Raw genomic sequence first — 20590 nt, 5'->3', positions numbered from 1 at the left:
GGACAAAAAGGTACGTGCGTGCATCTCTAACATGGCAATGCCAGTGCACACTACGTACCTTCGCAGCGTGGCGCTGCATGCGACCAGATTCCCTGCTTGACGCACGTCAGGTTTGCCTGCTTGCTACCACCTAGTCTGAACCCAGGATCACACGTAAACTCCAGCACATCACCCTGGGCATACGTGGACTGCACACGGCGGAGATGACCGTTCAATGGTGCCGCAATGGCAGGACACAGAATCCGCGAACACACCACCATACTTCCCGACCAGCTGCCGTTCGACGTACACGTTTGGATCAGATCACCAGACGAGAGCTGGTACCCTGACTCGCACGCTGCAACAAGCGGTGCACCGTTGAAGACGGGCGAGAGTGGAACGGATAGAATGACATTTGGACCGGCTACGGGCACTGGACAGTGCACTGGACTGCACACGGGGAATGGACCAGACCAGGATTGGTCGGCGCCGCACGTCACACGCACAGCATCCCTAGTACTGTAGCCAGTGTCACAGGCAAACACGATGGTGCCGGTGATCGTCAGGTTCCTCGATGTCAGGCTGCGATGCCGTCCGGTGTTATTCGGAGCAGCGCATGCTAGAGGTATACACGCCGGGGCAGGGGCACTCCATGTGCCATTCAAGAGGCACTTCAGTGTGGTCGCGCCAACAAGACTGAAGCCCGACGGGCAAGTGAACGCTTGCTCTCGAGTGGAATTGCCGTTGCTATCACCACTGGTGCCAGTGCTATCGGTGGCTGAAGATGGTGAGGTGGGTGTACATAGAAATGCTGAAGAGATATCCATGCAATACACAAATATCCACATGTGCGCACACATGCATCCATTCCAAACACAGGTAGATAGACAGACACACAGACACACATACAGACACAGAGACAGACACACAATACGAAAGGGAGTCAGCTCACACAACTAGTCTCAGCAGCAGCAGCAGCAGCAGCAGCAGCAGCAGCAGCAGCAGCAGCAGCAGCAGCAGCAGCAGCAGCAGCAGCAGCAGCAGCAGCAGCAGCAGCACGATGGCATTATGAAATATGTGCCCAAATGACGAAACGTGTAGACAGAGCAGAGGGCAAGTGCCCAGGTCGAGACATGGCCCCAATGTCCATGAAAAAGTCACCTGCTGAATACAAGCCACTTCAAAGAGTGAAAGAAACGCTCAGCCGGCACACAACTGGCTAGCACAAATGTCAACAGCAGTAAGCACTGTGGAGTGGACTACAGAGTAAAGTTGAAGCCTATCAAGGCGACTGACCACCTGTCCTAGAGGGCCACTGAATCTGGGGCCAAGGGGTGCTTTTTCCATTCAAATGACCTAGATAAGACGACCTCCAGCAAACAAGGACCACATGTGTAAGGTCCCTTGAGCGGTTGGCTTAGACAGGTTTCAATGCACGTGAATGCCCAAGACAAAGCTAAGTAAGATTTCCAACATCACATTCATCGCTGCTACGCACCTGAGCAGATTGGCAGAGTTCCATTCCATGCCTGATCAGCATTGCACTGTACCGCAGTATCACCAGACAGGACGAAACCCTGATTGCAGGCAAAGCGCTGGACAGAGCCAAACGTCAGGTCACTGGAGGAGCGGTACCCATTGGCCGGCTGACCCAGCTCAGGACACTGAATGGGGCGGCAAGACGGTGCCGGAATGCTCCACTGTTTATCCAGCTGGCAAGTAATCAGTAGTGATGTCGTTCCGTCGTTCATTGCAAAGCCATTGCTGCAGGCCACCGTGATGTTGTCTTGGTAGATATGTGCAGCGCTGACATTGGTATTAGTGATAATGGTGGCATTACCGACCATGGGTACTGGGCCACAGGTTAGAGCTAGAGGACAAAGATCAAGGCAAAGTAACAAACTGAAACGTCAACCACAACTACAGCTACATGTTGATATCTCTTTATCCGATCACCGCCTCTGCACTTCTTCTTCCTCTCTTATTCGCCACAAGCCGTCGTGAGACAACACGATTTCAAACTAGACATAACAACAAGTTGGATCAACACAACTGATAAGAACACGAGGGGACCCGAGTGTGGGGGCCAGTCCCTTCGTATGGCTTTGGAGTTTGGAGAGAATTTTCGAGACAGCACCAAAGGCTTCGGCAAGCTATTGCATATTCTGCCAACCAGCAAATTTCCCTTTCCGTTCCGTACTGCCATGCACACTACACACGATGTAGTGCACTGGCGTTGAGTCGGCACATTTCTTACGTTTGCAGACTGGTGGTGGCGAGCTCCACCGATGTCCAGGCAGGCACGTCAGCGTTGCGTTGTCGGTCGTCTCGTAGCCGACATTGCACGCCACAGACACCACACTGGTGTAGTTGTAAGAACCGTCATGATTCGACGGCGATGTCCCCAAGGCTGGGTGAGAGTTTGAGTTCAGTAACAGCTGGCATGTCTCAACTGCACGATATACACACACACAGAACAGAAACAAATTCATTTTTTCGAAGTCAACCTTGCGAATAGCGACCATTAATCAGGCACGGGAAAAGAGTTGTTCTGCCTGAGATGTCGTTATTCGCCAGGTGAAAAGTATAAAATCGAGTAGCTACTTGGTCTGGTGATAATGTAGGTAGTTGCTGTTATACTGTAGAACGGGTAATTTTAGCCACGTAAAAACCCTAGCGAATTTAGCGATCGACTCATTTTCGCTAAAGTTTCAAGTCGCTAATTCGTTGAGACATTAGTAGTGCACTGGTGATCCGTGAGTAAAATCGCTGCAAATCGCTAAAATAAAACGTCGCTAGCCGGTTGACAATGGGAAAACGCTAAAATTGATAGTCGCTAAAATTACCCGTTCTACAGTATCCAAGTCTGCTATTGGCAAAAAGTTGATTGTACCTACAAGTACAATATAACTTCAAGCACAGTAGCGGCTGACATGATACTAACATTCATTTTAAAAATACTCGTGAAAACAAACACAGCCCTGTACAGCTATGGCCAGCAACACACTGAACTGAAAGCTGAAGCAGGCAGATAATAGCGGTGCTTTACGGATGAACAGGCTCGGTACAAAGTGAACAACGTGCAGTTGGAGATTGAAGTGGGAGCTCAAAAATAAAGCCCCATGTATTGCACCCCACATGCACAAGGGAAAGCCGCAGTTTGTTTAGTTTTCATGTGATCAAATCAGACGCTATCACCCCACCTGTGCAAGTCGGTCGTGTGCCGTTCCAAGTCTTGTCACGTTGACACGCCAGCACCGGGTTGCCGGCCGTTAGACGATGACCAGCGTCACAGGCAAACGTTTGCACGCTCTGGTAGGTGTTGGACGAGGCACTGGCGCCGAGACCGAGACCCGTGCGGAACCCGTTCGGTGGCTCGGTCAGAATCGGGCAGTGTACGCGCGAGCAGTCCGGCAGTGGACCGCTCCAGGTCCTGTTGTCCTGGCAACTGCGCTCCACGGTGTTCACTCCGTCGGCGATTTCGAAACCCGGCTGGCACTGTATGGTGATGGTGTCATTGTACGTGTAGTTCTGTTGAGATGGTGTTACCGAGCCGTGGACAACCAGTGGATGTGATAGGCATGATACACCTGTGAGGGGGAGTGAGGAGCAACAGGGACACACAGAACAGGTGTAAGGTATTATCAATACACACATTACACTGATTACAGGGACACAAACAGTTCAATGATGTACAACAAACGAGTTATATTGTCAACTGATGCTCGCTAAGAGCTACAGGGAAAACCATACTCCCCAATGGCAGAACTGCAAAAATCAAACCAAGGCCGCATGCATGCACACATCCACACACACGCACGCACGCACGCACGCACGCACGCACGCACGCACGCACGCACGCACACACACACACACACACACAAACAGACAGACAGACACATGCACACAGACACAGACATACATACAGACACACACACATGCACAGCTTTAAGAGGCATGTTTCACAGCTTACGTGTACAGTTTGGGACTGCACTGCTCCACAGGCCGGTCTTAGTGCACTGCAGCGTGGTGACATCACTAGTCACATGACCAGCATCACACTCAACACTCAACACATCGAGATGCCGGTATGTTGCGTTAGATGGCCTACCGGCCGGTGCAAGGAACGAGTGATCACGGAGAACCAGCGCTGGGCATACCACAACTACAACGGTGGCAAAACAAGATATAACGGAAACAGAACCAAGGGCCAGTAAGTAAAAAAAGTAAATTATCGTATCCGTTCCCGAAGGGAACTCACGACGGCCGCTAACACCCGATAAGGGTCAGTAACCGCAAGCATAATCAGAGTGTTGCATTGCATGTTCAAAGGTGTACTTTATGGTAAATGGGCAATTCACCCTTGCAATCTTCCATAAAAGTGATGTAAATTGCTTTCCAACTGCATAACCCACAGCTCCACTCACAGCATCTCACCTTCTCATAAAATTATCTCTTATTGGCGATGGTGCCATCGTGAGAAAAAAGAATTCAAAAAAGGTACTACTATAAAAGCAGAAATTTTCGGTGGTGTAATATTTTCGGTATTCTCCAAAATCGGCAGTTCGGTGGAGGGAAATTTTTGGTAAAGCCGTTTTCCAGGTAAGTGAACTAGTACTAGTACCAAAAGTTTCGGTGCGTTTTATTTTCGATAAAAATTTCGGCACCGAAGTTTACCGAAAATAAAACACCACTGAAAAATTTCTGCTTTTACAGTTGTTGTGAGTCTTATCAAGAGTACATAACCCAAGAGTGTGCAACTCCAGCTATGGGGTCTGCGACGGCAGAACTTCACATCACGTGATGAACCCGTACACATTATTTGCACTCTGTGCATGATAGATACAGGGAGGGTTGTACGCAGCCCAGCTTTGGGTACAACTCTCTTGTGGTCACTTTGCACTGTTTGCCAGCATAACCTTTTGAACCATGTCACGTGATGTGAAGTTCTGCCGTCGCAGCACAGCATAGAGATTGTGCAGGCAGTTGCACACTCTTGGGGTTATGTACTCTTGGTCTTATGACATAATCACTCTGACTGGTATGACATAATCACTCTGACTGGTATGACATAATCACTCTGACTGGTATGACATAATCACTCTGACTGGTATGACATAATCACTCTGACTGGTATGACATAATCACTCTGACTGGTATGACATAATCACTCTGACTGGTATGACATAATCACTCTGACTGGTATCCTCTACTCCAAACACTTACCAGTGCACTGTGGATTGACAGCTGGTAACAGAGTGCCAGCATCTGTGCACAGCTGCTGAGCAGTACCCGTGATTGCGTAACCGTAATCGCACGACCAGGTCACCGACTGCCCGTACAGCAGCTGCGCGGAGCTGTTGACATCGTGAGTGCCATGGAAACCGAGCGGCACCGTCGGAATCTGACAGATCACAACTGCACACGGAAGCACATCAGTTCAACACAGAAATAAAAACTTGTTCGCATACCAATGGATGGAACAGTGAGCTTGAGAGTAGCTCAAGGGAATAGGGATAAGACTAGATTCAGCTTTGGCAGAATCCTCATTACACGTTGCCGTAATCTCTCTACCAGAAGGCGGAAAGGAGTGATTACGCCACAGCTAACAACCATACATGTTGTGTGTCCTTGCTCATCGGACATGTAATCTCACACACGCACACACACTCACAAAGCCGGGTCAACCAGCCAGCACAGATACATGTAGGTAAAGACCTTGACACGGTGTATATTCCCACAAACACTGCAACATCGGTGTTTATTCTAAACGTACAATGTCATGCATACTAGTACTGATAATATACACACGTGCCAGTCCAACTCCGGACTGTCTCACTAAAAACGGGACTGGCTTGAGAACCGGCTATAGCTTACTTTGACAACGTGGTTCCGTGCCAGTCCACTGCCGGTTAGCCGTACACGTCCTGGTGAGATTGCCACCAATCAGCTTGTGTCCGTCATGGCAACCATACGTCACCACATTGCCGTACGTGTGTGCGCTGGCGGTGGCGCTGGTGGGCGGGAGCAGGGTGGCGTGTGGCGGTGCATGCAGCGCAAAGCAGGAGACGGGCAGGCAGGCGACGACGGCCAGGGACCAGCGTCCGTCAGCCCAGCAGTGCGCTGTGATGTTAGTCTCGCCGGTGGGTAGTTCATGGCCAGTGTGGCACTGGATGGTGATACGGTCGCCGGCGGTGAATTCCACACCACCGGGAGCAGCAGCGCCGTCATCGGACAGGATATTGGCGTTCGGTACTGCGGTGTAGTTAGGACATTTGATTGCTGCAGGGAATGGTGTGTTGGTAGACAAGCAGGCAGGAAGAGAGGCAGGCAGGCGGGCGGGCGGGCGGGCGGGCGGGCGGGCGGGCGGGCGGGCGGGCGGGCGGGCGGGCGGGCAGGCAGGCAGACAGGCCGGCAGGCAGACAGACAGGCAGACAGACAGACAGACATACAGACAGACAGACAGACAGACAGACAGACAGACAGACAGACAGACAGACAGACAGAGGTTAACATCAAAGATACAAACGAATGGAGACAATTTTGATGATGAATTTTGATGTTTTGGCGATATTAGTGATGATGTTTTGGCCCGGAGAGCACTATTAAAGCGGTGCTCCTCAGGCACAATCATCCCTAGCCTATCCAAGCTCAACTGATGGGGGGTGAATTCCCCGAAACACTGTGTATTGGGTAGGGAGTGGTGCTTTCTTGCAGGCTTGTCGAGTGGACGGTTCGATGGACTTCGCGTGTGCTCTGGTTGGCAGTCCAGAGTCAGTAAAGTGTCAAGTAAAGTCGGAGGTGGGAAAAGTGAGAGTTCCAGTGTTGCGAGCAGCCAGCCTTCTTATGATTATCGCTGGAGTCGCTACATGTACCATCAATTTGTATTGGTCAAGTTGGAAAATTTTTTTGACAAGACAGATCACTGTTTTACTCACTATCACACACGGGTTTCATTCCACTCCAGCGTCCCGGCAAGTTGGTGTCCTGCGTACAGGTCTGCGTTGCCGAACCGATGAGACGGAAGCCGGCTTGACAGCGCCACGTGACAGCCTGGCCAAAGAAGGCCGGCGCGAATGACAGGACACTGTGGTAGCCGTTCTGAACCCCGCCCAGGTCGGAGACGTTACACGAGATGGCTGCGGTGGCAAACAGAGAAAACACAACGAGCAAAGACAAAGTGAGGATTGAGAACGAAATGCCTGTAGAAATAATAATAATACTAGTAGTCTGAAATACACAGCTCAAAGAATCATGAACACAACTTATCTTAATAAAAACTCGGATGTTGAGCCAATAGCAGTATGTCAAGAGAATGTCTCAACATCCTTGTCAGTTTTGTGGCTTGTTGTCGCACTATCTGACTGTATACTATCTCGTTACCTTGGTGGACTGTTAGTCATAACTAGTAACCTTTTCTCTTTACAATTTACCTTGTTTTGCATTCAAAGAAAAGGACTGCAACATGGCTGAATGTAAACAAGATCAAGCGGCGTAAAATTGTTCGTGATGAACAAGAGTGGTGTGGCTTCTTATTTCCCCAAGCCCCCCCCCCCAAACAAACACACACACACACACACGCACACGCACGCACACACACACACGCACGCACACACACACACACACACACACACACACACACACACACACACACACACACGCTAGACAGACGATAGCATAGCTTACGTCGGCAGGTGGGTGCCGGATTGGTCCAGTTGCTGTGCTCCGAGCAGGTGGTGTTCCACGCACCGTCCAGAGAGTAGCCAGGCATACACATGTAGTGTACAACGGTGCTGAAGTCCATACGTGATGATACGGAACTGCTGCTGCTGCTGCTACTCTGTGATGATGATATGATACCGCTCGGGTAGGTCAGCTGTGGTACTGGCGGGCAGTTGATACCTGTGTCACAGTGCAAGAGTGTGTAAGTGTGTGTGTGTGGAGCACAAATTGAACAGTTCAAGTAATACTCTTACAGGAGCAATAGGTGCGTGGGTGAAGAGTCACAGCAAGGAGTTTCTGCTTCCAGGAGTAGTGTGTTGCCCATGTGGATATGCCCCACACGACTGCTGAGTACTGAGAACTGCGAGGATGTCGCACTATGGACCATAGACGAACTTGGAAAACACAGATTACGTAACAACTTGGACAACACAGATTATGGAACAACTTGAACATAGATTGCAGAGGGATTACGGGACAACATAGACTACAGAGGAACTTGGGGAAAACAGATAAGAGAGGAACTTGGGGAAAACCCCACAGCTTAGATAGAAACATGGAAAACACAGAGCAGTGCTGGTACGTGTACTTACGATGGCAGTTGGGTATTGGATTTGACCATGTGCTGTTCGCAGTGCATGTGATTACGGTAGGCGGCGTTAGCTTGTAACCCACGGTGCAGGTAAACCACAGACTATTACTGTACGAGTTGCCCTCAAAGTAGGAGAGGACGACGTTGGGCGGCAGCTGGAACGCCGGACACTGCACGGCTTCGCACACGGGCATGTCGCCCGACCACTGGCCGCCGGCCTGGCAGACCTGCGTCAGGTTACCACGTACCAGCTCAAAGCCCAGCTTGCACTGCCCAGTGACCGCATCCTGGAACACGCCGCTGGGGCTGCTCCATGTGACTGACGGACTGACCGGCAGCGGAGGGCATGCGACGAGCGTGCAGTTGGGAACCGTACCGGACCATTGCAAGTCATGCCCGCAGGTCAGCGTGTACGTAGGGAAGGGCCAAAGCCAGGAGTAGCCGCGCTGGCAATGGAACACATGCACATCCTCCTGTGGCGTGCCGGCAAACACTCGCACGGAATTGTTGCCGGACGAAATCGGTGCCGGGCAGATGAGCCGCGTGCAGTTCGGCGCAAACACAGGCGTCCAGTTGCCACCGCGGCACAGTGCGCTGAGAGGCAGCGTGCTGTCATAGCCGGCGTTGCACTGCGTAATGATCGTGTCACCTTCGTGTAGCGTGATGTTAGTCGAGAACGGGCCTTGGCTGGTGATGGTTGTGCCTTCCGCAGGTGGTGGAAAACTTGTATCACATTCATATGCTGAAAAGAAGAAGAATACATTTTAATTTATAATTAAGCAGATCAAAAAGTATGCTTTCAGGGGAGGTCTGTTGCTTGACTTGAGCTGCTGAAGAGGATGCTGTTGGCTGGAGCAATCTAATTTTCTGGTGTGTGTGTGTGAGTGAGCTAGACGGAAGCTAAAAAACACCTGACGTGGGCACGAGCGCTACGCATTGTACTCGTCATACCTTGCCCACTTTGAACAGAAACAGAAAGAACCGCGTGCACACGCAATGTACACTCAAATGATTCGGCCGTTGCTCAAACAATTACCCAACTACTGTAGGTCTACAAATGTTCACGCCATTCAAATATCGGCCTCCCAGGGCTAAAACACATTTCGGCCGCATTACATGTCCGGCCTGTACTGCTGCTACCTGTACACACTGTCACACCGAAGCTTGCAAAACAAACTTTCGGCTGCAACAAACTTTCGGCCAAATATGATCAGGCCGAAAATAAATATGCGCCGAATATTTGACTTACAGTATCCAATCACACAGAACAACAACAATGGCAAGCAAGGCTAGTTTGTCGCTACTCTGAGTTTCATGCTTACGCTATCATCAGGCAGCATGATGATGCTATTGGCCAAGCCGGTAACTGTCCAAACATTCTGAAATACTTTCATCCACCCACGCGAAGCAAAACAACCTCCCTGCATACTCACTACTCACTCCGGCAGAAGGGCAGCTGAGCCGACCAGTTCCCATGGCGTGTACACGTCAGCTTGGCCGTGCCCAGCAGATAGAAGCCTGTATTACATTGATAGGCTACAGTGTGGTTGAACTTGTAGATATCACCATGACGTACGGAGTTAGCCACGCTGTCAGGCACTGGACACGCTGATACTGTGTGGACAGGTACAGAAAAGCAGAAAAGGCAACAAAGCAGAGTACATCTAAGTTACTGGTAATCTGCATATTTTCGACGCGCGTTTAAAATTTAATTTCCGCCGCCAAAGGGCTAAAAAACATTTCGGCGGGCCGCATCAAAATTTCACCCTATACTGCTGCTGCCAGTACACACTGTTACGCATATCTTACCAACACAGTACGGACTGCGGAAATCCAAGTAGCCGTCCTCCAGACACTCCAGCATGGCTGCGCCAACCAGGGTATGGCCGGCATTGCAGCTGTAGTGAATCAGCGTGCCGTAAGTGACGGTGGACGTGTCGTTGAATGCGGGCACACGCTGAGCGTGGCGCGGAGTAGCACTTATCGGACAGCGCACAACTGCAGCGATACAGCACACACACACACGCACACACACACACAAAAGAAAAATGAACAGCAGCCATGTGAACAAATTGTGCAATGTTGGTCCCGCTGCAGGCCGTTGGCAAAATGTTTTAGAGGGATGGTAACCCGGGGACACAGAAGAACAATTTCCATACGTATCCGGATAAAAGTCATCTTTTTTTAACAAAAGTCCATTGTCGAAGTAGACCTATTTCTCACGTGAGGTTACTGAAACCACACGGCAGAGACCAGAGACGGGGAAGTGGTATCCTACACTGCAGGGCTGGGAACAATTTAAACGGAAGCTTGAACATAAAGACTCTCCAACATGAAAAAAATTATTTAGAAAAAACCCGTCCCCTCAAGACAGGTGGCCATTACATGTAGGTCACAAAGGTAATGTATTATAATCACCCATAGCTTACTCGTGCATGTTGCTGGTGCATCACTCCAGAAGCCTCCCTCTTCACACACAGTGGCCGTAGCCCCGACCAGCGTATAGCCTCGAACACACGAGTGCGTCACCACGGTGCCTATTGTGAAGTTGCTGTGGCTCACCACGACACTGCCGTTGGCGGGAGCAGATAAGGATGGACAACGTGTGACGGTGCACTCCAGAGGTGAACCGGACCAGGTACCATCAGCCTGGCACACACTCTGCATGTTGCCCTGTTCATATATTGAATCCATATTACAATTGAATGCAGCCACCGATTGATACACTACGGAAGAAAAGGTAACTGTCGAGTTTTTACCAGAGGGAGGTGTGCCACAGGAAATAATGGTACAGTTTGGAAATGATGAATTCCAGGTTTGATCGTGTTGGCATAAAACTGAGAGTTCATCACTCGTTTCATATCCCACATCACATTGAAAACGTATCACACTTGTTACTGTGTTGTTTCTACTAGTGCTGCTACGATGTGCATTGCTATTGTCTACCATTGGACACTGTTTAGGAACACAGCTTGGTGTGGAGCTGTTCCAGGAACCATCAGCTTGACAGAACAACACACTGTTGCCCACCAGATCAAAGCCAACAGGACAATGGAACATCACAGATCTATTGTAGAAATGTTCATCTCCATGTCGGCTGATGTAGTTACTGTGTCCAGGATGATCACAGTTGATAGCTGCAGAAAAAGAGAAAGAAAAACAGAGTTGCCACGAATTGTCTAGATACACAAGTCATCCAAGGGATCTTGAATGAAGAATACAAATTCAGCTGCTTTCTGTCACAGAGTCACAGAGAGAGAGAGAGAGAGAGAGAGAGAGAGAGAGAGAGAGAGAGAGAGCATGTAAGCAAACAAGTGAAGGATTCAAAACGAGACCATGCTGGCAAAAAAACCATACCTGTACAGTGCGGTGTGGGCGCAGTCCATGTAGCATTGGCCTGACATTGAATAATTGATGTACCGTTGAGTAGAAAACCACTATTACACTCATACTGGGTGACATCAGTATAGCTACGAGCAGTAGTGTTACGTTGTCCATCCACTGGTATACCAGGATCAGTACATTGTATAGGTGAACATACAGGAACACTGCCAGTCAACATACCAACACCATTATTACGAACATCAACTACACAACTACGAACCAGATCACCATCAGTTAGCTCATAGCCAAGGTCACAACTACCGGAGAGAGTATCCAGATATTGGAGCGATGCCGGCAGAGTTGTATTGTCGAAAATGAAATTATTTATCGTCGGTGTGTACAGGCAAGAGACTGGAGCACATCCTGTCGGTCGCAAGTCTGCAGTGATATTCACCCAGCCGTAGGGAATGGCAGCTCGGCTATTTGGTATGAACGCACACTGGTAACGTGCAGACAGCACATTGCTAGCGCCCACGTACCCGGAGTCGCAGATGATATCGACCACCGACTGATAGAGAACATTGGTAGAGCTCTGATGCGAGTAGGAAAGCGTTGGCAGCGGATCGCACTCAATCCGGGTGCAAGCGGCCGGTACACGTATCGAGTAATTGCCGTGCGCCTGGCACGTGATGTCCGTTGAATACTTGCCGACGCTCAGCTCAAAGCCGCGATCGCAGGTCACCGTGATGTTGTCGCCGTACTGTGCCGCTGTGGCGGAGAGTTGCGCATTGGCAACATTGAGAGGCAGACATTGAACAGCTGAGCACAGAAGTGGAGTGAAAGATACAGCAGCAAACAGCATGGGACATGTTCTAGCATGTGAAACAAGGGAGCAAGCATGCAGCCGCAGCGCACAGGAATGTCTGCCACAAATCACCACTGTCTACAAAGACACTCAGTCAGATTGTATCTCGGGGCATGAGAGCAACAGCTAAAAATATGTAAGGTCGAGGACAACATTTTGTACGTGACATCACGAGAGTGCTAAATGCAAAACGTGCACAGTGAGCGGGTTACATTGATGTCGTTGGCAATGTACTGTATACATCAAGAATGCTCCGCTGGGCTAGACTGCATACATAGCGAAAATGAGTACTTAGCAAACCTTTATACACTGAACGTACGGTGGACCATCTCATACGAGTGAAAAAAAAAACCGAAAATACTCAGCATGTGAACGGGTTTGAGACGAAAACGTGCAAACATTTTCATGAACCAAATATTCCTGATTCAGAGTAGTGCGTCTACTAGTGAGTCGTGACCTACCGCTGCATCCTGGATGTTGATTGTCAAACTTGCCATCGTCAGCACACATAGCCTGTGCCTGACCAGCATTCAGCAGGTAGCCAGCGTTGCAGATGAAGTCGACGGTTGTGTTCCAGTCATGTGACATGCTGGTCGGTGTTACTGATTCCTGACCGCTGGCAGTCGGCGTTTTGCATGTGATCCCTGCACACACACAGGCGAGAGATGCGACACAAAGGTACAGGATTGAGCGAGGAAAGACGCGTATCACAACGAGCGATCCTTCCCTCTTCTAAACACATGAACTGTGTTGCTTGACGTTTGTCAGTTTGTCCACGGCAAAGGAGACTCACAATGACGCTTTAGCATGAAGACATCACACCTGCTCTGGCCAATATAGCATCACCGACTAAACCAAGAGGTAAAATTGACTTTCCACATTTTATGTATGACACCACGAGATCTTTTATTGCAGCATGAATCTACCATGGAAAACCTCTTTGCAAAAGGTACGAGTCGTAAACAAGTGGATGATATCATCAGATCCAATCACTTTAGGGAACGACAAACAATTTGCTTGAAGCCTGGAAGCAGGTCATCGTGTGTGCGTTTAACTCACTTGTACATGTCGGCGAGCTGCCGCTCCACGTCTTGTCGTCAAGGCAACTGCGCCTGGCTGTACCGGCGGTCATTTCGAAGCCAGCATGACACGAGTAGGTGATTCCACTATTGAAAGTGAGATTGGTGCCCTGGGAATTGGCGTTCGGAACGTCCGCAAGTGGAGGACAACTGATGATCGAGCACTCGGTGAACTGATCTGACCAGGTGCTGTTGGCCAAGCATTCTAGCGTGGTGTTGCGCAACCCCAGCGTGGTGGGTAGCTCGTGGCCAGCGATGCACTGGATCTGCAGGCGATCTCCGTACTCGTAGTAACTGCGACGACGACGCAGGATGCCGTTGGTGATGAGCGGGTATACGGGACACTGCATTTCTGCATGTATGTGAACGTTTGTGTGTGCGTTGGTAGATTTGGGGAAGCGGAGCACAACGTAGCCAAATCAGAAGTCAGATTGACAACAAAACCCATGTCAGCAGAAACAACACAACAAAAGACCATTCAGGGTTGTGCTTCACTCCATGGGGTATGATAAAATTAATAGTTTTAAAAAAATACTCTCCCATCACTATGCTTTTAAAAGGCACAAATTTTACAGGACAAGACATCTGACCTACCTAGATGGAAGAGAGATGAGAGATAGAGAGAGAGGAATGAGAGAGGACTGAGAGACTGCAGTAAACTGTTTCTAAGATGCGCACACAACCACTGTTCAGCTACCAAAGCCCGCCGCTACTCACTTGAACAAGTTGGTCCTGAGCCACTGAAGTAGCCGGCAGAGCTGTTCATCTGCACACAGGTGCGCACTGCATCACCACTACTCAGCGTGTAGCCCAAGTCACACGTCCACGACAGGCTTGCAGCGTATGACAGCTGGGCACTGCCGTTGCCGATGGTGTTGTTATGGCGGCCATTGAGGACAATGGGCAACTCGGCAACACTGCACCGAACAGCTAAACAATGTAGATGTGTGCGAAGACATCAACAAGACACATTGAACAGAACAGCACAGATCTCATTATTAGAATGAATTCATTGCAATCTAAACTCGGATTTAGTAATTGCAGAAGGAAGGTAGGAAGAATACAGATACATGAATACAAGTTGTGCGCAACCGTGAACCTTACAAGTTGGAAGGTTGTTCATTTGCGCCTGGGGGATGTGTTGGAGCTAGGTGTCAGGTTGTTGAATATTTGAGTACTCTGCCAGTTAGGTGCCTAGTACGACTTACTACTGAAATTCATATTATATTGAAATGATGCGACAGACCTGGAAATGGGGGTGCACCGTACAACCAGGGAAATGCGGTACCTGGACTTTCGGCTTACCTAGACACTCTGGCTGCTCCGCACTCCAGCTGTGGTTCTGCAGACACGTGGCTGAGTAGGACGTGTTCTGTAGGTAGTAGCCTGGGTTACAGCTGTAGACAAACACCGCTCCAAACGTGTGCTTGCGTGACGGCTGCCAATCCCCGTGCACAATGTCCGTCTGGTTGATGGCGTGCAGCGGTACGTATACTGGTGGTAGAGGTTCGGAGCACGTCACACCTGTGTACATACAACACACAACCAAACACAGAATTTCATTTGCAGAAACACACGTGACTGTAGTCTGTTTGGCTGTACGTGTGATCTTTGAAAAGAACTTGAGAGAGAGAGAGAGAGAGGGGGGGGGGGAGGGGAGGGAGGGAGGGAGGGTGGAAAGGAGGGAAGGAGAGAGGACAGGAGGGAGGGAAGGAGAGAGGACAGGAGGGAGGGAAGGAGGGAGGACAGGAGGGAGGTAAGGAGAGAGGGAGTTACAGTGAACTAAGACTCATCAGGTAGGCACTTGTTGTGCCATAACGAAAGCACGGTGTTGTGACAACAAGCCGAACCCAGTACCAAACACACACACACACACACACACACACACACACCGCCATACTTACGAACACAGGTCGGCAGATCAGCGGACCAGGTCCTGTTTGCCTGACAGTGGACGGTCATCACTCCACTCAGCTCATAACCGTCATCGCAACGGAAGCTGACACTGGCCAAGTATGTGTTGCCTCGGTAGTGCAACATCTCCCCGTTAGCGGGCACTGTTGGCTGTGGACAGGTGACCTTCTGACACGATGGCTGATCTCCAGTCCAGCGTCTACTATGCTGGCATGTCCGCGTCAGATTTCCAGACGCTAGTTCGTAACCATGGTCGCAATGGCCGACGGCTGTGGTGTTGAATAGAGACGCAGCTAAGCTTGCGTTGTTCCAGCTGCCACTGGTGATATCGGCGAGCGGTGGACACTGCACTGGATGACAGTCTGGCGCTAGAGCGGACCACGTCATGTTGTACGTACAGGAGGTGTTGAACGTGCCGAGCGGCCACGACCACTCGTGTCCGTACTGGCAACGATAGCTGACTACATCGCCGAAGAGATTTCCGCCGCCAACGTGCTGAGTATTGGCGCCATGGTCCTTGATCGGCGGGCATGTGTGTCGCATGCACCGGGGCTCGAACGCTGGCTGCCATTGTCCGCTGTGGCAGACTGAGTTTGTATTGGAGTAACTCGTGTAACCTGGCTGGCAAACAGCCAGTATGACGGTGTACTCTGGTAGGGCAATGCCGGGTTGGAACACACCGGCAGATGTGACCGTCACGGCGTTTGCTGGGCTCGCAAAGCTGGTGTTACACAGGAGTGCTGCAAGCATGGGGGAAAAATAAAGTAAGAGATGTACATCAGACGGGGATTACTTGCACGGGTATGTGACCTGCACACGTCTGCTTGTGAGCTTCTGTCCTTTTGTGGGTGGATGCATATCTGCTTATGTGTGCGTGTGCGTGTGTGCGTGAGTGTGCGGGTGGGTGCATATCTGCACATGTGCTTGTGTGGCGAGTGTACTGGACGTATAGAACTATTGCACTGCTGTCAGTGCTGTACCAGTGCAAAAACACAACATAGATAATCAAAAAACAAGAATACGTGCCAACGGTACAAAACTGAAAAAGAAAAAAAGAAAAGAAAAAGGAATGCACCCCCGGTGGGATTCGAACCCACAACCTTTGAATGCCGTCAAGCAGCTAGCCCGATTAGAAGTCCAATGCGCTAATCCATTGCGCCACGGGGGCGTCCACGGCTTTCACAGCACGCATCGCTTTCATGATTGATAATGGCAAGAGTTCATAACCCCCAAGAGTGTGCAACGGGCATAGACCCAGCGCTCGGCGAAATTCCTACATTACGTCATGCGCAGCTTGTCATCCGAGGTAAATTTGGGTTCTTTGCGATTTCTGGAAACTATACCCTGAACCGCTCCTAACTCAAGGTTGTAGCCTCGACTTTTCGAAGCTTTTTTTGAAGACATTTCGGACGTACAAGTCGTACTTTCTCAAAAACAAACTCTTTCTCCAAGAATCCATGCATGGACATCGCGATATCGCGACAGGAAGAAGTGAGGACGCTGTTAAAAATAATGCATTGCCGTCGAGGACAATCATTCTGATAGCTGTGCAACTCAGCCGAAAAATGCTCCTTCCACTTATTCTCTCAAGTTCCTCAACCATTTGAAATCATCTTCGAGGAAAGCACCGGAAATATGCCGATGGCCTTGGGAAGAAATTGTTCTTGAAGAGACTGACTGCACTGGTGAAAGAAGAAGGCGATGAAGAGTCACCATTGCATCGAAAAAATAAAATAATAGTTTTGTCTTTAATAGGATCGTTCGTGTGCTTTGTTTTACTTTTGCTTCTTGATCTTGAGGCTCAGACTAGAATCGCAGTTTAGGCAGTTTACCCTGGGGAAGCATCCTGGTTTGACTGTAAATTTTAGAAGAATTCATCGGCGTGACTCATCGCACTGCACCAAAAATGACGCAATGAAGGAATTCCGCCGAGCGGCCTTCCATACACGGACTGATCAGGAGTTGCACACTCTTGGGGGTTATGAACTCTTGATAATGGTGGGCTTCTCTGATCACTAACCGGTACAATCACGAATTTATATTTTTATATTTCTAATTTTTATTTTTCATTCGTACAGTTGCCTTTGTGTTTTGCGTCATGAGTGTATGGAACCCAGAGTGTGCAGCTTGTGACTTTCTGCATGGGTGCCCGGAGCAGTGAAACTAGAAAGCTGTGTCCATCTGCAAGTCATAGCATTTCGTCCACCAGAAGTGCAGTATCGCTGCGCATCCACTCGTAGAGTGGTTTCACATGACCATAATTATGGGACAGCCATGTTGATTCCCACTCCAGTCAAGCCCTGCATCTACAGATCACGTGGTGTTGGCCATGTTAGATCCACTGCGCACATGGCATGATCACCCTCTTAAATTATACCAATAAAAACTGCTTTATGGCAGCTTTGTAAAACAAATGTGACCACAATAATAGAAAAGCTGACAGGATCGCTTTTCTAAATGTAGTCACATGATGCAGATGTGAACTCAATGGTGTCAGTATATTTTTTTAATTAAACTGTGAGGTGTGTGGTGTCAAGCCGTACCTTGGCACTGGGGTACCGGTGCTGACCAGTTCCCATGCTCAGTGCACACCAGTGTGCCGTCACCGACAAGCTGATGACCGCGAGCGCATGCCACCGTGATGTTCTGCTGCCAGACGAAGACACGGCCGGGAATGCGAACGCCGCTCTCGGGCTCGCCAGGATGGGGGCAAGTCACGACTGCAAACACACACACACACACATTGGCACAAGATGGAGAGACAGAGACAGAGGGAGACAGAGAGAAAAGACAGAGAGCAAGAGAGAAAGACGGAGACAGATATACGGGTGTATTTATTTATTTTATTTATTTATTTATTTATTTATTGCAGCATCTCATAGCACAGTGAGAACACCGGCCAATACAAAGAGAGAGGGTGCTAGCCAACCACGGCAAGGAAGGGAGAAGGGGAGGAGAAGAAAAGGAACCGGCATGGATAAGCAGTGATTGCAACCAAATCATATATTGAATATATATTATAGTGTATTGACAAAGAAAGGTTTGAATAGACACAGTCAGGAAAGAGATAGAAGGAAGCTATGTTACAACTCTGAGTACGTTATTCACTATCATCAAGCAACTATTTAAAGAGACAAGCAGGTCTTCCCTGGAAGGGCTTTTACAGTTTTACAACTATCACCACCCGCAGTATACTCCTATTCTCGAATGAGCACAGACTACAAGGGGATGTATGATAGACCAACCATCAGCTTCCACGCAGGGTTTGCGCTAATCCAAATGGACACTATAGCAGCACCACATTGTAAGTACATCTTTACTTCAAGGAAAGCAAAACCCTGACAGGCTGTAGCCCAACAGTGTACACAGAGAACAACAAGGTGTCAGTCAGAATACATTCATACTCTTCAGCTACTGGCTACTTACCAGTACAGGTGGGTGTCGGTGAGCTCCAGTGCCCGGTGTCCAAGCAGTGCTGCATCTCTGCTCCCAGCAGCTTGTAGCCACGGGTGCAGGAGTAGCGGACACCGGTGGAGAAGTCCAGGTGTGTGAGGCCGCTTGTGTTGACATTCGCGTGTAGATGCTTGGTCAGGTCATTCACTGGACACAGTACAACTGAAGAGTACAGACATGAAAGCACCACATGCTGTGTGAGGTGATGACGCCAAACGTCTAGGGCTTCGTGAACGTAATAGACAAGTCTATTTCACGACTGCTATGCCGGCCAATGGAGAAGACATTCCCACCCACCCACCCTCACCACCCCGCAGTATACTCCTATTCTCGAATGAACACAGACTAAAAGTGGAGGGGCGATGAAACCAACCATCAATCACTCGCGTAGGCGTGCCTTACTTCAAACGCACACTTTAGCAGCACCCACATCTTACATCTTTACTTCAAGGAAATCACAACCCTGCAGCCTGACATTATGCACAAACAAGCAAAGGTGTGTTAGGGGGATTCACAAGTCTTGGGCACCCCAAATATTTGCCATTCGCGTAAGTCTTACTTCAAGCACACCAAGTACAGCACAGGATCACCCCTCCCCCTCCCCCCCCCCCAAAAAAGATGAAAAAAGATCCATGCTACAGTCCATTTCAAAACTATAGACGTGTAGGGTTTTTGAAATAATTATCTCAAATTTGGCTGGAACTTTTTGAGAATAGTTTTCGGAATATTGCTCAGGACCGCTCCACAATTACTCTCATATAGTTTCTAAACGATTGGATAACAGATGCCCAATTCGGGAAAAATTATGCACAAAGTGATCACAGATTTTATGCGGTATAGATGCTGGCATAACGGTTTTTGCCTAGGTACGCGTCTATAGTTTTGAAATGGACTGTAGCTGTGCACACGTAACATTAATACTGGGCTAACATGGCATGCTGGTACTGAGCCATGGAAGAATCGTAATAATTATTATCATGCAGGGGCACATTGCTTACTATTGCAGGTTGCGGCCACTCCGCTCCACATTCCGGATTGCAGACATGTACGTTGACTAGAGCCTGCAAGAATGTAGCCAGTATCGCATGTCAAGTTTGCCATTGCAGAGTAGGCAAAGCTTGCGGCATCAAGACTAATGTTACCATTGTCGGGAGCTAGGAGCGGAGGACAGGTAACTTCCACACACTGTAGTGGCTGGCCTGTCCAAGTACCGTTGGATGTGCAAGATAATTGCTGATCTCCATCGATTGATTTGTATCCAGCAATGCAGCTATATGCTGCAGCACCGCCAAAGTCCGTTGTTGTCAGTGACAGCGTTGTGTACAATGATGTGGGAGCAGGGCCGCATGAAACAATGGTACAGTTTGGAAAGGATGAATTCCAGGTTTGATTGTGTTGGCATAACACTGAGAGTACATCACTCGTTTCATATCCCACATCACATTGAAAACGTATCACACTTGTTACTGTGTTGTTTCTACTAGTGCTGCTACGATGTGCATTGCTATTGTCTACCACTGGACACTGTTTAGGAATACAGCTTGGTGTGGAGCTGTTCCAGGAACCATCAGCTTGACAGAACAACACACTGTTGCCCACCAGATCAAAGCCAACAGGACAATGGAACATCACAGATCTATTGTAGAAATGTTCATCTCCATG

General features: G+C 49.2%; 3 protein-coding genes and 1 non-coding gene across 4 annotated transcripts in view; all 4 read right to left on the bottom strand.

The window, feature by feature from the left end:
- The window catches only part of LOC135820089 (sushi, von Willebrand factor type A, EGF and pentraxin domain-containing protein 1-like), a 26102-nt gene extending 21746 nt beyond the window's left edge, over positions 1-4356 (bottom strand). The window contains exons 1-6 of the mRNA XM_065333396.1: positions 4341-4356; positions 3953-4144; positions 3183-3569; positions 2237-2431; positions 1478-1849; positions 59-790 (exon numbers count right to left, since the gene is read on the bottom strand). Of these exons, the coding sequence (XP_065189468.1) occupies positions 59-790; positions 1478-1849; positions 2237-2431; positions 3183-3569; positions 3953-4144; positions 4341-4356 (1894 nt within the window). The remainder of the gene's footprint in view (positions 1-58; positions 791-1477; positions 1850-2236; positions 2432-3182; positions 3570-3952; positions 4145-4340) is intronic.
- Positions 4357-6909: 2553 nt separating this feature from the next.
- Positions 6910-11055, bottom strand: LOC135820088 (CUB and sushi domain-containing protein 3-like). The gene is made up of 6 exons (XM_065333395.1): positions 10723-11055; positions 10103-10291; positions 9734-9907; positions 8295-9035; positions 7666-7881; positions 6910-7118 (listed from the first exon to the last, which is right to left on the bottom strand). Exons 1-6 carry the CDS (start codon positions 10985-10987, stop codon positions 6910-6912), a joined length of 1794 nt encoding a protein of 597 aa, XP_065189467.1. The 5' UTR covers positions 10988-11055.
- Positions 11056-11352: 297 nt separating this feature from the next.
- On the bottom strand, positions 11353-20267 carry LOC135820087 (sushi, von Willebrand factor type A, EGF and pentraxin domain-containing protein 1-like). Its single transcript, XM_065333394.1, has 10 exons — positions 19927-20267; positions 18902-19090; positions 18019-18195; positions 15466-16215; positions 14867-15085; positions 14279-14491; positions 13542-13913; positions 12944-13126; positions 11835-12436; positions 11353-11430 (listed from the first exon to the last, which is right to left on the bottom strand). The coding sequence occupies exons 1-10, from the start codon at positions 20027-20029 to the stop codon at positions 11353-11355; spliced, it is 2886 nt and encodes a 961-aa protein (XP_065189466.1). The 5' UTR covers positions 20030-20267.
- Positions 16548-16643, bottom strand: Trnar-ucu (transfer RNA arginine (anticodon UCU)). The gene is made up of 2 exons: positions 16606-16643; positions 16548-16583 (listed from the first exon to the last, which is right to left on the bottom strand). It is a non-coding gene; the product is annotated as a tRNA-Arg (tRNA).
- Positions 20268-20590: the final 323 nt, after the last annotated feature.

Source organism: Sycon ciliatum, chromosome 6, assembly GCF_964019385.1.
Source record: "Sycon ciliatum chromosome 6, ocSycCili1.1, whole genome shotgun sequence".
Lineage (NCBI taxonomy): Eukaryota > Metazoa > Porifera > Calcarea > Leucosolenida > Sycettidae > Sycon > Sycon ciliatum.
The sequence above is the reverse complement of the archived record's forward strand: the minus strand, read 5'-3'. Positions and strand labels throughout refer to the sequence as shown.